The sequence below is a fragment of the Sus scrofa genome, chromosome 13, assembly GCF_000003025.6.
Source record: "Sus scrofa isolate TJ Tabasco breed Duroc chromosome 13, Sscrofa11.1, whole genome shotgun sequence".
NCBI lineage: Eukaryota > Metazoa > Chordata > Mammalia > Artiodactyla > Suidae > Sus > Sus scrofa.
The window spans coordinates 34505787-34521882 of record NC_010455.5 but is presented as its reverse complement, the minus strand read 5'-3'; the positions used below and the strand labels follow the sequence as shown (position 1 = coordinate 34521882).

General features: G+C 55.7%; 1 protein-coding gene across 2 annotated transcripts in view; it reads right to left on the bottom strand.

The window, feature by feature from the left end:
- DNAH1 (dynein axonemal heavy chain 1) overlaps positions 1 to 16096 on the bottom strand; it is an 88994-nt gene that overhangs the window by 22265 nt on the left and 50633 nt on the right. For both annotated transcript variants that reach the window (XM_021068886.1, XM_021068887.1), the window contains 20 exons: positions 15391 to 15570; positions 14592 to 14732; positions 13819 to 13982; positions 13471 to 13584; positions 12515 to 12703; positions 11882 to 11987; positions 11110 to 11223; positions 10529 to 10678; positions 8974 to 9060; positions 8695 to 8881; positions 6264 to 6355; positions 5917 to 6071; positions 4613 to 4790; positions 3570 to 3764; positions 3370 to 3489; positions 2969 to 3127; positions 2705 to 2812; positions 1547 to 1687; positions 1264 to 1424; positions 733 to 890 (listed from right to left, as the gene is read on the bottom strand). In XM_021068886.1, the coding sequence (XP_020924545.1) occupies positions 733 to 890; positions 1264 to 1424; positions 1547 to 1687; positions 2705 to 2812; positions 2969 to 3127; positions 3370 to 3489; positions 3570 to 3764; positions 4613 to 4790; positions 5917 to 6071; positions 6264 to 6355; positions 8695 to 8881; positions 8974 to 9060; positions 10529 to 10678; positions 11110 to 11223; positions 11882 to 11987; positions 12515 to 12703; positions 13471 to 13584; positions 13819 to 13982; positions 14592 to 14732; positions 15391 to 15570 (2899 nt within the window). The remainder of the gene's footprint in view (positions 1 to 732; positions 891 to 1263; positions 1425 to 1546; positions 1688 to 2704; positions 2813 to 2968; positions 3128 to 3369; positions 3490 to 3569; positions 3765 to 4612; positions 4791 to 5916; positions 6072 to 6263; positions 6356 to 8694; positions 8882 to 8973; positions 9061 to 10528; positions 10679 to 11109; positions 11224 to 11881; positions 11988 to 12514; positions 12704 to 13470; positions 13585 to 13818; positions 13983 to 14591; positions 14733 to 15390; positions 15571 to 16096) is intronic.

Sequence of the window (16096 nt, the reverse complement as noted above, 5' to 3'; positions counted from 1 at the left end):
GGCCACAGTTAAGACTTATGTGGGCCCTGGGCACTTCTGCCTTTATGGGCCTCCTCCTCCATTAAAAAAAAAAATACTAGGAGTTCCCGTTGTGGCGCAGTGGTTAACGAATCCGACTAGGAACCATGAGGTTGCGGGTTTGGTCCCTGCCCTTGCTCAGTGGGTTAACGATCCGGCGTTGCTGTGAGCTGTGGTGTAGGTTGCAGATGCGGCTCGGATCCCGCGTTGCTGTGGCTCTGGCATAGGCCTGTGGCTACAGCTCCGATTGGACCCCTAGCCTGGGAACCTCCATATGCCACGGGAGCGGCCCAAGAAATAGCAAAAAGACAAAAAAAAAAAAATCCATGAGGATGCAGGTTTGATCCCTGGCCCTGCTAAGTGGGTTAAGAATCTGGTGTTGCCATGAGCTGTGGTATAGGTCGCAGATATGGCTCTGATCTGGCATTGCTGTGGCTGTGGTGTAGGGTGGCAGCTGCAGCTCCAATTCAACCCCTAGCCTGGGAACCTCCATATGCTGCGGGTGCAGCCCTAAAAAGACAAAAAAATTATACTTTACAAGAGTATTGGTACATAGACAAATATGTTATTATACCTTTTAAATATTCTTTGATCTAATCCCCCCTGATTTTAAAAGAAATCAAAACATCTCTGTGCACTCTCCATGAGTCCTGTAAGCCCTGTACCCACTGTGCCTAATGGGTGAGGCACCCGGCCCTGCCAGCCAGCACTCACCGATGATCTTGCGGTCATACCAGCCACCATGGTCCATCCACTGGCGCAACAGCTCAATGGGTGGCTGGGCACCATAGGTCTCCAGGGCTGGCATGTTCAGGTCATCAATGAAGAAGATGAAGTTGCGCCCCAGGGGTGGCCCAAACACACCCTTCCGCCTGCAGGGAGGGGCTGTATGAGCCCAGCAGCCATGGGCACCAGGTCCTCAGGGAATCTGGGGTGGCAGGATGGCAGCTCCACCTCCAGGAAGCCACCGCTAATTTTAGCCTCCCCAGAATTGCTTTTGAGCGGCTCCCTGTCCCATGCTGAGCATCCTGGGACATCACACCTGGTTGCTCTAGGCAGCCAACAACTGAGTACCCAGCCAGGGGAGAGCACCCACAAAAGAGCTCAGCAGGAATTCCTGAGGGCAAAAGGCTCCAGAGCAGTCTGCAAGGCAGCCCAGGGCCCACCTGGGAGGGGAGGGCAGAGAGCAGTTGGCTGAGCCAGGCTGGGGGACATGGGGACCCAGGAAGGAACAAGGGTGCCTGCCTCTTGTCCAGTTTGCTGTCAATGAGGTCCTGGGTTTGGTTGGCTGAGGTGCGGGCAGAGAAGGTGAGGAAGTGGCTGATGTATTCCAGTGGCAGGTTCTTGAGGAGCTTGTTGGAGATGGTAAGGGTCTTCCCTGTGCCCGTCGGCCCGATGCACAGCACCTAGGACAGCAAGGGTCCCGGGTCAGAGCGCTCTCACAGGCCCGGCATAGGAGCCACCACCCAGTCTATGAGGGAGGCCTGCCTTGGTGTGGGGTGAGGCAGGGCGTGACAGGGATACTCACAGGCTTGTGGTTGGTGAGGAGCATGTCTAGCAGGTACGACATCTGCACAGTGTCCATGGTAGGCACGATGATGTGGCAGTAGTTGGTATCTGGCATCATGGTGAACAAAGTTGAGGAGTCCATCCACTTCACCCAGGTGACCTGGAAGCACAGGTGGCACAGGGGTGAGCCTTGAACCTCTCAATGTCCCACCCCTTGCCAAGTGCACCAGGAGGGCAAGGAGCTGCAGTGCAGGGCCTTAGCAAGAGGGTCTAGGCAAGGGACTGCTTCCAGTATAAATAGGAAGCTCCATGCTCCACTTTCTGCACAGGCTGGGGCAGTCCCAGAACCAACCACTGGGAAGAGGGGGCTCTCTGCACACAGATGCTGAAGTGAAGGCTTCCCTGCATCCAGCTGCCTCCACTGGGGGCCAGTCCTTGGGCCTCTGCATGAGTGAAATGCTCTGGGAACCAGACAACTCTTTGTTTAGTCTAAGTTACACAAGCGTGTGGGGACTGGCACCATGGGGCTGGGAACACCTGGATGCTAAGAGGTCACCTGGCCCATCTCCCCTCCATCCCCACCTGCAGGAATCCTTTCACCCACGGCCCTGACTCAACTTGCAGACCTCCCCTGATGGAGAGGTCAAACCAGCATGTCCACTGGGGCAGTACTGATGGTTAGACTCAAATGCACCCTGTGAGACCCCTGGAAGGACCCTGTGTGGTGACCATCTCTCTCTGGCCCCTCTTCCTTCTGGACTGATCCTCATGGAGCCCTTGCTGGCTAAGAGGAGGGATGGGGACAATAAGCTTCCTCCCCTACCCTTGGGGAGCCCAGCCCCTGGGCCAGTGGTACTTTTAAGTAGAACTGGGTTAATCCCTAGGTACAGCATCCTTATGGGGGAGGAAGTGCTCTGGGTTGGGAACAGAGGCACTCTAACATCTCCCAGTCCCAGGTTCAAGTCCAGCTCTGCCACTGACTAGCTTGGTATACTGTTCTGAGCCTCAATTTCATTTGGGAAATGGGTCTGTGAAGACACATGAGATGATGCAAATTACCCTAGCCTGAGACCTGTGGCCATCAAAGTGGCCTCCTCTCTGTAGTCATTCATCAAGGATAGCCACCACACAGGGGGCCCTCCCTGTCCTGTCCCCAGGGGGGCAGGCCTGCAGTCACCTGCTTGCCCTCCTCATCATCTTCCTCATTATCGTCAGTGCTGCTGATGCCGCCATCCTCCAGCCTATAATCAAACACCAGCCCCTCTTCTGGAAAGGGCAAGGTCAGCTGCAAGGGGCCGGGGGAGAACCAGGCAGTGAGGCCCTGTAGCTTGTGTGGCTACTTGTCCCTGGGGGCCTGGGCCTGGGGGAGGCCCAGAACACCCAGTATTCAGCACGCACATCCCAAATCTTGGAGCCCAGCCCGGGGGCTGCCGCCTCTCACGTTTTCTAGCTTCATCTTGACCCTGAGCCAGTGGCTGAAGCTGATACGGCTGGTGCTGTCCCCTGTGGCGCCCACACTCCAGATCAGGGAGAAGATGAACCAGGGCTCAATCAGCTCTGGAATGCGACTCAGCTTTTCAGGAGGTATTTTTTTGAGGCCCTGGGGACAGAAGCCAAACAGAACAGGGTGGCTGGAGGAAGCCAGGGGTGGGGGCATCCCTTGGCCTCTGCCTCCCAGTTTTGCATCTGTAGCAGACTAGATGGGGTGTCCTGTGACTCATGGGAGTCAATCCGCGTTTCCCTTCCTGGAAGCTGGACTTGGGATTCAGGGCCCTCAGGCAGCCTAGGCAAGGAGAGAGGGATTAGAAGGAGCAGGCCCCTGCCCACTGCTCAGAACTGCACCTCTTTAGGCAGAAAGGGCTTGAAGAAGCAGTCCAGCAGCTTGAGGAGACTCATGGTCAGGTTGCTGTTGGTTGAGGTGATCACCTCCTTCACTGAGGACCGGACAAAAGCGATGGATCCCTGGAGGGAGGGACACCTTGTAGCTCTCGCGACAGGGTACCTACTGCCCACCTGAGCTGGCACAATGTGGCCTCACTCACCTCCAAGAAGCTGACAAAGAGGGCCTTGAACTGCTCCTCAAAGGGCTTGAGTAAAGCAGGGAGACGCCTCAGCCAGCACTCGACAAAAGGCATAAGCCCCAGGATGCTGGGCTCCAGGTACACCATGCCACAGCGGGACACTGTGGCTGGGGAAGCCACCGCCAGGTCCTGCACCTCAAACATCATGGTCATCACCTGGCACCAAGATGAACTGCATGAGTGGGCTAGCTGCCATCATCCAGGGCTGGGAAAAGGGCACAGGGCCATGGGGAGGGGTTGCCCATTCTGCAACAGTGGGCAGGTCACGGGGCAAATGATGGGCCAGGAAGAGTGCAGGGGCGGGGGCGAAACCAAGAACCCCTTGGCCCTCGGCTGATAACCTAGCCCTCGCTGGGCCCTTGAGGAAGGGTCTAAGTCAGGAGATTCCTGGGAGTCCTCTGGCCAGTCTGGGGTCAGGGCATTTTGGGGTCCTTGGAGCCCTGGGAAAATCTGATGGGAACTGTGTGCTCTGCTCCAGAGCCTTGCACCTGTATACATGGACACAGGATGGCATTGACCATTCGTCGTTCTCAGGAGATTGGCTGCTCTTATGCCCAAGCAATACCCCTCTTTCTCTGAGAACTTCCCCTCATACCAGGCGGGTGTTCCTATGGCCAGGTCTGTACCACCTGTCCCCCAGGCTCCAGCCACAGTGCCAGGATGCCTGACCCAGACTGGGCTGATACGGCTGCAGGTGGGCCTGGAAGGCACAAGGCAGCATCAAGCAGGAGCTGTGAGGTAGTCGTCATCACCGTGGCCCTGGGCTCAGAGCATCACAGAAAGTGGGGCTGTCAGAACAGCAGCACAAGGGGCTGTGCGGGACTGGCTTGAGGTACAGGGGCCTGGGGACAGGGAGGGCACTGGGAGCTGGCTCTTGGGAGGGTTGTGGAAAATGCCCAAGAGGCAGCAGGGCCCTGAGAGGGATAGATGAAGGGGGGCAAGGCTTGGCCTCTGGGCCCACCCAGCTGCGGAGGCGAGCAGGGCCAGTGGACAGGTGGACACACCTCTGTGAGCTTGATGATCTCCCCAGAGCTGAGGCACAGCTTCTTGTTGTCGTCCAGCACCGTGTTCATGTTCTCAATCCAGATGGCATCCACTGGCCCATCGAACATGTACCACTTCTTATTGGTGTCGGAGGCGATGGCCCCCGCCCGGATGAGGGAGGAGAAGATCCCATCTGTCCTGCAGCCACGAGGGAGGACAGGGCTGCAGGTGCCGGGGAGGCAGGGGGGTGAGCACAGCTGGCTCCCAGGGACACCTGGATCTAGGCAGGCCCTTCTCTGCTTTTATTTTTCCTTATTCAATTCTTCACTCATTTAAAAGTTATAGTAGGAAAACTGAACTTTTTGGTATAATATGATATAATGAAAACATGTGCTTATATTCTCTCCCTGCTGATCCTCATGAAATTATATTAAAGGTAGATGAAACGTAGTATCTCCAAAAGAAAAGGAAGCTGAGAGAGGAGACAACAAAGAAAGAGAGGTCCAATGGTCCCAGAAGACGAACAGAGGTGGAGAAGGCTTAAGTGACCTTCAGAGAAAGCAGGGTTGTGAGATATATCTAGAACCCAGTAAGGCTCAGATTTCAGAGGAACCAAATGCCAGGGAATGGGGTGGGTAGGGGGGCATTTTTCTGTTCTGACCCCCAGGTTTCCATCCACCCACACAAGAGCCTGGAGTGGGTATGAGTGAGATCCTTTTTCAGAAATGAAGGAAGCAGGACAGGCCTACATCTGGAAAAGTGGGTGACTGCCTGTCTCCAGTATTCATCCCCCCAGTGGGTTTCCAAGACACTGGGACCAAGCAGACACCTCATCAGAAGACTGAAGACTTCTCTGGAGAGACAGGACAGCCCTCAGGTGCTGATGTGTGTGTAGGTGGTGGTAAGGGCTCTACCCTGCTGCCTTTTCCCAGCTCAACACATTTCCCCGAAAATTCACACCTCAGCCCAGGAGCTAAGGCCTGGAGAAGGGCCGCCAGCTTCTCATGGGGTACTGACAACAGTCAGCATTTACTAGGCGCTTGGCAGGTGCCACACTGTCCCAGGCATCTTCCACGTGTTAAGTTCATTTTCTTCTTACCATAACAATGGAGTCACTTTTATCCCCACTTTGCAGATGAGGCCCCCAGGGGTGAGGTGGGTCACTCCGTGAGGAGGGTTGTGGTGGGTAGAGTCCCAGGCAGTTGGGCTCCAGGGCCAGAGCTCCCAATCTTCCACTCAGCTAGGGGAGGGAAGGGGCCCATGGCCCACAGCCTGCAGAGGTCTGGGAGCAGGGCAGTCCCTGGAGGGCTCTGGGCCCACTCACCACTCATGAGTGAGCAGGTCAAACTCCCCATATAGCTGGCCCATCGTGATGGACTTGGGGTTGAGCACGTAGTAGTTGACAGCCTCATACACACCACCACTGATGGAAGGCTGCCCTTTCAGTGATGTCATGGCGGCCGCCAGGACCCTGTAACACTGGAGAAACAGGCCAGAGTGAGCCTCCCAGCTCCCCAGAGAGCAAGGCTAGAGTGGACTGTGGGCCACGAGAGGGCAGGAGGGATACTCTAAAGGCCAAGGAGGTACAATGGGGGCCAAGTCCTCTATTCAGGCCACACTGCTGTCAGCCCACTCTCTGGACACTGGGCTGCTCAGCTTGGCTCCACTTACATTACTCTTGCCAGAGCCAGTGGGTCCAACGAGCATGAGGCCGTGCCGCACCACCGTGGTCTCGTAGAGCTGGATGCACTTGGTCAGGAAGCCTGGAGGGACATGGCAGGGGGACCCAGGGGTCAGAGTAAGGGCTAGGATCCTGGCTCTGCCACCAGCTTGCTGTGTGACCTCAGGTGGATTACCTCACTCCCTGAGCCGCGGTGTCATCTGTAAAATGGGGATAGCAGGAGTACCTACCTCACAGGTAGAGACAGTTGAAGCCCTGAGCACAGAGCCAGCACAGTGTAGGAATTCTCTGCTAAAGGCCAGCCATGACTTCCACTGTGATAATTACTCCCTAACGTCACTTTGGCCCAAGAGTGGGGGTCAGTGGAGCTATGCAGGTCTGGGGGGGTCCATGCTAAAGGACAAGATCCAGTTACTTGGTGATGGCAAATATGACCCTGAGAGACAAAGAGTTTGAGACTTCATTCAACACATCTGCTGGGGCCTGGGGGGCCAGAGGGGCCTGAGAGCTGCAGGTGGAAAGAAGAATAGTGGAAGGCATGGGGGCCAGGCCTTGGGGACAGCCTTGTAGCATGAGCGCATCAGGCCGCTGGATGGAACCCCCTGTGAGCAGGGTGGCTAGATGTCACTTTCTGGAGAAGCACCCCTCCCCCACTCCACAAAGGACCAACTGAAAGGGCCTGGGAAGACAGGAAAGAGCAACTAGGCCTGGGCTGTGGGCACAAGAGTTCAAGCTTCATGACTGGCCATGCAATGGCTGGGCTGAGACACCCACCTTTTATCAGAGAAGAGGGTGGGGTCAGGGAGAGACTGTCAGAAGATGGCATTCTCCAGAACCCCTCCAGCTGTGTGGCACCTCTGTAACAAGCCTGTTCAAGGAGGGCCCAGATGCTCCCTCACGCCACTTTGATAAATGTTTCCAGCGCTGTGACTATACAAGGTGTGGGAGCAGGTCCCACAGGTGGGAGCAACATGCTTTGCCTGTGGGTGGGGCCCTTCCTCCAAAAGAGGGGAGGGTTGGCCGGCATGAGGTGGAGCAGGGCTGTGGACAGGCCACAACTCACCATCTTCCCCATATCAAGACAGCAAACATCAAGCAGGTGAGGAGGGGGCAAAGGAGAGCCTCCATCAGGGAGGAGCAAGGCCGAGGGTGTGGTCCAAGATGTGACACTTCCTTACCTAAGGAAGGGGGGCTATAGCAAAAGGCCTGGGGGAGAGGCAACACCTGGTCCCTACTGTGAAAGCATAAGCAACATACATACTGCCTTGATCCCAGATTCCTGATGCAGAGCTCCTCAAACTCTTGTAAGTAGGGGTGCTAGAAAAAACTTCTTTTCCAATTTCCAGTCTTCCTGACACAGAACTCCTAATTGTGTAATCTCCCGAGTGTTAGGAACATTGTGTTCTAATGAAACCAACTCTTGGTGGGGAACTCCTTAGGAGGGAGCTGGTCACCAGAAAGGCCAATGATGAGAAGCTTGGATCTTTCAGGCCCATTCTCACTCTCTGGAGATGGGAGAGAGGCTGGAAGTGAAGTTAACTGATCATGCCTGCATGATGGATCCTCCCAAAAAGTCTCAAAAGTTTAAGGGTTTGTAGAGTTTCCAGATTGGGGAACATATCCACATGCTAGAGGGGTCTCACCCCAACTCCATGGAGATGGATCTCTCTATATATATCTCTTCATCTGGATGTTTATCTATACCCTTGATCACATCTTTATTATACAATAAACCAACAAATGTACATGTCTCCCCGAGTTCTGTGAGCCGTCTTAGAAAATGATCAAGGCTTAGGAAGGGGTCATGGGAACCTCTAATTTGAAGCCAAGAAGGACAGAAGCTGAGGGTAAACTGGGCCCCAGTACTTGCGCCTGGTGTCTGAAGTGGTAGTAGTCTGTGGGACTGAGCCCTTAGCCTGTAGGTTCTGTGCTAACTCTGATGAATGTCAGGATTGTTGAAGAGTAGAACACCCAGCTGTGTCCAAGAACGGTTAAGTGTAGGGAAAAAATGCACACAGCTGGTGTCAGAAGTGTTGAATGTACGAATGAAGGAAAGAGTTTTTCCTCAGACTCCTAGCACCTGACGGGTCCCAGTATGGACGGACTAGGGCATCTGTGCTGCCTGTGGACAGAACCTGCAGGCGAAGGGCTCAGTCCCACAAGACTGCTCCCACTTCAGACACCAGGTGCAAGTACTGGGGCCCCAGTTTACCCTCAGCTTCTGTCCTTTTTGGCTTCAAATTAGAGGTTCCCATGACCCCCTCCTAAGCCTTGATCATTTTCTCCTAAGCTGGGCAGAGAGCCCCAGCCTGCACCACACTTGCCAGGCATGAGGGAACCTAAGGCTGGACTGTGAGCCTGGGGTGGCTGGACCCAGCCCTCCTCCGGCCCCCACAGGCCTGGGCCAGGGCAGGGGCTCACCGTCCACATCCTTGAGGTTGTACTTCTCGCAGGTTCTGCGGATGGCCTTGTCTAGGATGCCATAGTCAGTCTCGTCCTCCTTGATGGTGGGGAACAGGTCGGACACGATTCCAGAGAAGAGCTTGAGGTCCTCCTGCAGGAACTTGGGTACATTCACATCTCGGATGGCCCGGAGGCAAATCAGCTCCTGCAGCAGAGGCCCAGTTCAGATGCCCTTCCAGATGCCTCCAAGGCCCCCCTCCCAGCTGCTGCCCGGGCACCTCTCTGGCTGCAGCTCACCTCGTTCATGCTGGGGTTTTCTCGTTTCAGGTTCCCAGCAGCTGAGATCACAGTCTTCACAGCTCTCATCCCGAAGTCATAGTGATCCTATCACCATCATGCAGGAGGAGGGATGGGCGGGCACTGTCCCTCTCAGAGTTTCTGTCTGGAACACTCTGCCTCCCACCTGGTACCTGGCTGTGCCTCCCGGCCTAGCTTGCAGATGAAAGTGTCACTTCCCCTGCAGGCTATCTGCACCCACCTACCTGCCCCGCCTGGGCGAGGTGCCCCTTTCAGGCTCCCCTGCTGCCCTCCACTTCGCCGCCCCAGAAGGCCTCTCCCTTTTCCAGGTTATTCATCCTGCATCCCTGTTTGACTCTTGGCCCCTGAGAGTGAGGAGTCTGCCTTGGTTACAGCTCAATCCCTGTAGTCCAAGCACAGTGCCAAGGGCAGGGCAGCACTCAATTTTTTTTTTTTTCCAAAAAGGGAATGAAGGAGTTTCCTCTCTCAGCTTCATTCTAACATTAATCACATCTCTCCAGACCCACCTTTTTGGCTACGACATCATGGCCTTTCCCGCTTTAGCTGCTGGCTCTGTTCTTCTCTGTTACAGAGCAGGTGTGTTGGAAATAGTTAAACTTACAATTTTTTCCCACAGTGCCAGGTCATGAAAGCTATATTTGGATCTGACCCACAGACCAACACACTTCCCAGAAATCTTGGACTTAGAGCTGGATGAAGAGACTGGGCTTGGCTTTGGGTCATCAGCCCTTGAGAAGGGGTGAGCACATTACTGAACCATGTGGGGATAGTTGCTCTAAAGGGTAGGGGGGAACATTTTTGACAGTGGATGGTTGGAAAGGAGGTTGTGTGGAGGTGAGGGCACCATGGTGCGCTGTGGTGACAGCTGGTGTTTTTCCCAGTAACTGACTGCTCCTCCAGCCGATGGGCTTCAGTGGACCCCACCCGGCCAAAGGCAGTATGGTCCCCTAGGCCACAGTGATGGGTGTTCCTGTGTGAAAAGGTCACCTAGAGAGAGCCCATTAGAGTGACACCAGGAACTTTTTCTGGAGCCGTTAAACTAGGCTGATAGCGTGTAAGCCCAGAGTTGGGATTCATCTCTGCCACTGCAAAGGGTGGTGGAGGGGCTGCCTGATAATGGAGCCAAACAGGAAAACTCACCCACCAGTGCCTGTACCAATAGCATCTGCCCCTAAAACCTGGGTTCAGCTTACTGAGGGGAAGGCTCTGGTGTTGGGAGGCTCTGGTGGAGGGGGCTGGCTGTCCCACTCTGGTCCCACAAATCCTAGGTACACTTGCTCCACAGCCTTGGGTGGTATGGCTCTTGGTCGCTTACCGGTTGACCCTCCCTTGCACCTGAACTAGCCCAGTTGGGCATCTGTTCCAGGCTCCTCTTCTAGCTCCCCTGTGCACTGCATGAGCCTGACTAGGCTCTGAGCTGCTAGGACCTCGGTGTCCTCAGCTGAGAAATGGGGATGTGATTATTATCTCCTAGGGTTGCTGGGGGCAGGCAGCAGCTCCCAGGCCCTAGAACCTGGTTGAGGCAGGACCTCACCTGGGAACTGAGCTGCTCGGAGGAAAGCTTGAAGGTGGTTGTGATCTTCTTGGCTAGCACACTGGCCTCGTTGAAGCCAAAGGAATAAAGGGAGATCTCAGCAATCATGGCATAATCCGGAACCATCATGGCCACGGGCCGGAAGAGCGCCTGGGGCATGAAGTATATACGTGAACAGTGGGGCCAACCTCCCTTCCCAGAGCACCACCTGCTCTCTGGGCTGGCTGGTCCTCTGAAGTTGGCTCCACTGCCCTCCTCCCACTGAGTCTTGGCTCCTCCCTGTGCTATGCCCGCCATGGCTAAGGCTTATACTCCCCTGTAAGTGGATCCTTCAGTCTATTAGAAACTGGTCCTTTGTATGGACTTGAACCTGCCCCTTACCTTCCCCCAAGCCCTGAAGACAAGTCTGCAGCCTCTTCTCCATGGCTGGGGATGTGCCTCAAGATCTCTGGGCAGGTGGGCTACCTTGGGGCATCCCAGTCCCTGATGTCCAGCAATTGTATGTCTTGGCCTGAGTGCTTTAGCATCTCTAAGCCCAGTGCCATCAACATCTTCCTGGAGCAACCCAGACCTAAACTCACCTTTAGGTTATCAGGCAGCTCAGTGCGGCCAGCATATCCTGGGTTCATGGTGATAAACACTGCACAGGACGGCACGAGTGGGATCTCGACGCCTTCAAACATGAAGCGATCCACCTATGTGGGTGGGGAGGGCTTAGCTCACTGCCCCATCCTCTGGTTGGTCCTCCTCATCTGTCTTCAGATGCTATAGCTGGTCAGCTTAGATTGGACCCCTGACCACAGGTTGGCCCCTCTCTCAGGATCCGGCTTAAGACCTCTGGTTCCAGAGGCTACCTGTGGCCTCCCATGTCCCAGCTCCCTGAAGCCTTCACACATCTGCTTTCCTCTCCTTCCACCCCCACTTCCAACACTGGGCAAGCTTAGCTCTGACTTGGACCCATGGGTGGGTTGGGGTTGGGGCACCTGCCAACCTCCTAGGTCTTGTCCCCAGAAGACCTCTGGCTACCCTGAACAAAACTTGAAGCACAAATGGCTGAGGGTTCCCATCAGGGTCAGGGTGTGGGGAGAGACCACTTCGCCTACTGCAGCTTAGTCTGGGAGCTATACCCAGAGTGGGGTTAGGATATGGGGTTCCCTGACTGGCTACAAAAGTGCCCCTGAGACGGCTCTGCTAGAGGGAAGGGTGCCCAATACCCTAGGAAATGAGAGAGGCCGGGCTAAGAGCAGGCCAGGGTGGGGAGTCACAGGGCAGCATGGGCAGGGCAAGTACGACTGAAGTGAAAAGGTGGTAAGATGCAGGAGGTGTGGAGGCGGGGCACCGCCAGAGGCTCACCCGCTGTTGCTGTGCCTTCTGGATGGTGGTGATCTGCTGTGCCACCACAGATAGCACCTCGATATCAATGCGATTAAACTCATCGAAGCAGGCCCACGCCCCAGAACTAAGCAAGGGGAGAACATGGGGGGATATGAGCCTCCCAGGACCTCCCAGACCCCCCTCTAACTCTGCTAGAAGAAGCCCTCAACGGCATCAGCCACAATCCTGCTGCCCACCACCCATCCCAACACCCTCCAGGGGCCTAGATTTTTTTTTTTTGCCATTTCTTGGGCTGCTCCCGCGACACATGGAGGTTCCCAGGCTAGGGGTCCAATCGGAGCTGTAGCCACAGGCCTATGCCAGAGCCACAGCAACGCGGGATCCGAGCCGCATCTGCAACCTACACCACAGCTCACAGCAACGCCGAATTGTTAACCCACTGAGCAAGGGCAGGGACCAAACCCGCAACCTCATGGTTCCTAGTCGGATTCGTTAACAACTGCTCCACGACGGGAACTCTGGGCCTAGCTTTTGACTCCTGTTATCCCATCCCATCCCCTCAACCATCCTGTGAGGCTCCCCCAGAACAGTGTCCCCGGGAGAGTTCACCCTTCCTGCCTTGTCCTGTGCCACCCGCACACCTAGCCTCACCTGGCCAGGCCCTTGAAGAACTTGCCCATGGCCATGAAGTCAAGCTGGTCAGAGCAGTTGAACACAACGGTCTGGATGGCCAAGGCCTTGCCCAGGTCTTTGGTGGTCTCAGTTTTCCCTGTGCCAGCTGGGCCAGCTGGGGCACCCCCAAACTTGAGGTGCAAGGCCCCAGTCAGGGTCAGGTAGCACCTGCAGGAGTGAGAGGAGGTGGGCATGGGCCGTGCGCCTTCCTCAGGAGTCCCACAGACATGAAGGGAGAGAGTTCCCCCTCACACAGTCTTCAGCCCTGTGGAAATACAGCTCCTGCTCCTCCCCATTCTTTGGGCCCCAAGTGTGCCCAGCCCTGGCTGCTGAGGTCAGGACTGGGGCCCTTGGCCACCTGACCAGTGCTTTCCCATCCTATTCCATGGCCCGCAGTGCATGGCTCAGGAACCTGCCAGGATGCCAGCCTGTGGCCACACTTCCCTTCCTTTCTTCAAAACGCAATCTGAAAATCCAGCTGCTACTAAATACAAGCAACAGACAGGGAAAGACATGGCTTTAGAAAAGAAGTGTTCACTTTATAAAGGGATTTGCCCATTATTTCTCTCAAGATCAATTCCTCTGGCATGTTGAAAGGAGGATCTGACTGATAAAAATCAGTAGAGCCCACACCCGTTAGATCCTTACTAAGCACCACATACATGCTAAGAGCTTTACACATCAGCTCATGAAACTCCCATGACCCCTTTGAGGCTGCAGAGGAAACGTGAGACACAGAGAAATTGAGCCACTTACTCAGGGTCACTCAGCCCATGATGGGTGGAGCCGGTTTTAAACCCCAAGCCCAGATTCCTAGGCGTTGATGGACTGATTCATCATGGACTGACTATGCCCTGTGAGCCCCAGACTCCTGGGCTAGCCAGAGCTGGAGGGAGGGCCCCAGTGTGGGAGGGAGTGTGGGGAGGGGTGCTCACCTGTCCGTGAGGGGTGTGATCACCAGCCTCCCACTGTTGCCTAGGTACTCGTAGCCATAGATGAACTCGGCATTCACAGCCCGGATGTACAGGTTGTTATTCATCCAGTAGTACCTGGCATTGTAGGGAGATGGGTTCCCAAGCCATGTGGACCACTGGGCCGAGTATGTGGTCAAGGAGAGGCAGTTCTTTTGAGGAATGAGGGCACCAAGGCACCCCACCCAGTCTGCCCCAGGGCCTCAAGGGCAGGGATCAGCCTACTGTCGTTGACTCCCCACCCTCCCCCAGACATTCCTGCTGCTGCTCGGGGCCTGGGCGTGGCTGGACCAGGGGCACCTGTGTCCTCACCTCAGCTGTGAGATCCACTCAAAGTCATTCACACTGACCACATTCTCCTGGATAAGCTTGTTCACCACATCCTTGGCGTGGACCTCGATGACGATTAGCGCAGACAGCACGGCTCGCTGCATGCGGGACAGCTTCCCCCGCACCAGTGCCACCAGGTCACTGAGCTGCAGGAGTTGGGGGACACAATCAGGAATGGGCAGGGCCATTTAGCTGGCAGGTTTCCCCTATTTTGCACAGAGGGTAGGCTTCCGCCAGGAACAACCCCTCTATCCTGGGGGCTTCTGATGGTCTGGATAGGGTGCAGGGACTGGATGGGGGAGGGCGGGCAGGACATTTGCCATGTGGGAAGTCTGGCAGGGAAGTGAATCAAAATAGAGGCACACACATGGCATCTGCTTCCCGGCCGTGTAGTATCAAGTGCCAGGTGGTGGGGCCTGGTGAGGGCTTGAGGATGGAGTGTGGTGAAGAGCTGGTGCACAGGGCAAAGGCAGGCTGAGGAATAGCCCAGGAGGGCTCCAGGTCCAGGTATGAGGCCCCCACCCTGACCTTTGGGAGAGGGCACCTAACTGGCCTTAGAGCACCCCTCAAAGCCCCCATCCCTCCCACTGGTAGCTGGTCATCAGACATTCATTCCAGGGGTATGTGACCTTCTAGTCTGGCTCCAACCCCAGGCCTCTTCCAGGATCAGTAAAGGACAAAGGTCCTGGAGGGACTGGGCTCTCCCAGGTGTGGGGTTTTCATGGGGAACAGATGGTGAGCCCCTGGAGTCCCACCTGCCGGGAGAGCTGGGGGAACAGCTGGGTACTGAGGTTGCTGGCCTCCAGGGCCTCTTCCACCTCCATGGTCCAGTAGGTCTGGCACCCGGCAATGGTCACCTGGCCAGGCCAGTTCAGAACCCACTGAGTCCTGAGCATCTGGGGAGACAACACAGGCAGAACTGACTCAGGAAGCTGGCGGCCTTGATCCTGCACACCTTATCCCCCTTAAATGTCATCTGCGTTTCTGGGCTTAAGTTGTTAATTCCACCTCAAAAGCAGAAAAGCCATTAAGCTCTGGGCCTCTTGGGACTGGACAGAGTCATCATTTCCTCAGCAGAGGAGACAGGGAAGCAGAGGGGTGGGCATCCAGGACTGAAGAACATACAGTCCTGGGTTCAAATCCTGACAGCCATCTGCAAATCACATGCCCTTTGGGCAGGAAACATCTCTCAGCTGAACTTGTAGGATAAGGCTTAACCCCCAGAACAGCTACTGATTGTGGGGCTGAATAGTAATGTAGGTGAAGTTCTGGCCCAGGGCCTGGCACACAGTGAGTGTCTAAAACATAAGAACAGCAACTCATTATCACTAGGAACAAGGCTCACTTTTTGGAGGGTATTCCCTAATTCCTCCCTGAGCAGACCCCCAAGGAGCACTGTCCCCAAAGACCCTCTAGCAGCAGTCAAGCCTGTAGCCTGAGGAGGAGGCAGGCAGGCAGCCCAGTCCCCGGGATGGAGGGCAGGCCCTGAGAAAGGAGCAAATGAAAGGATGAGCAGGTTCAGAGGTTGCGCTGGGGGTGGGGGGCGTGGCTCACTGTGGGGTAGGCCTTGATGGCCCTCTCAATGATGTCCCGCACGCTGGCCTTCATGCTGTGCTCCACCTCCCGCAGCCAGTCCTCCACGTTGTTGGATGGGTAGATGGAAAAGGACAGCTGCACCTCCTCACCCTCCGCCGAGTACATATGTGTGATCTGCAGGTCCTCCTGGAATAGCAGCTGTGGGAAGGGGGCAGTGAGGGGGGGGTTACCCCCGGTGTACCTGGGGGCCCTGCCCACCACAGACCCAGCAGCGCTCACCCCCCCCTTTTTTTTTCTTTTTAGGGCTGCACCTGAGGCACATGGAAGTTCCCAGGCTAGGGCTCAGGTGGAGTTACAGCTGCTGTCCTACACCATGCCCACAGCCACACTAGATCTGAGCCATGTCTATGACCTATACCACAGCTCATGGAAATGCCAGATCCTTAACCCAATGAGCAAGGCTGGGGATTGAATCCTCATCCTCATGGATACTAGTCAGGTTCGTTACTGCTGAGCCGCAAGGGGAACTCCTGCCCTCCACCTTTGGAAGAGAGTGCCGCCTCACTGGGCCTTCCTGACTGCTCATGGTCAGGATGGGGCTGCTTTGTCTCCAGCTGTGGCCCAGCCCACTTGGAGAAGGAAGTGAAGCCTGCTCTGCCTGCCCCCATCCTGTGCAGGCCTCTGTGGCCCCCCTCGTAGATGAAGACAAGGGGAGTTAGGAGCC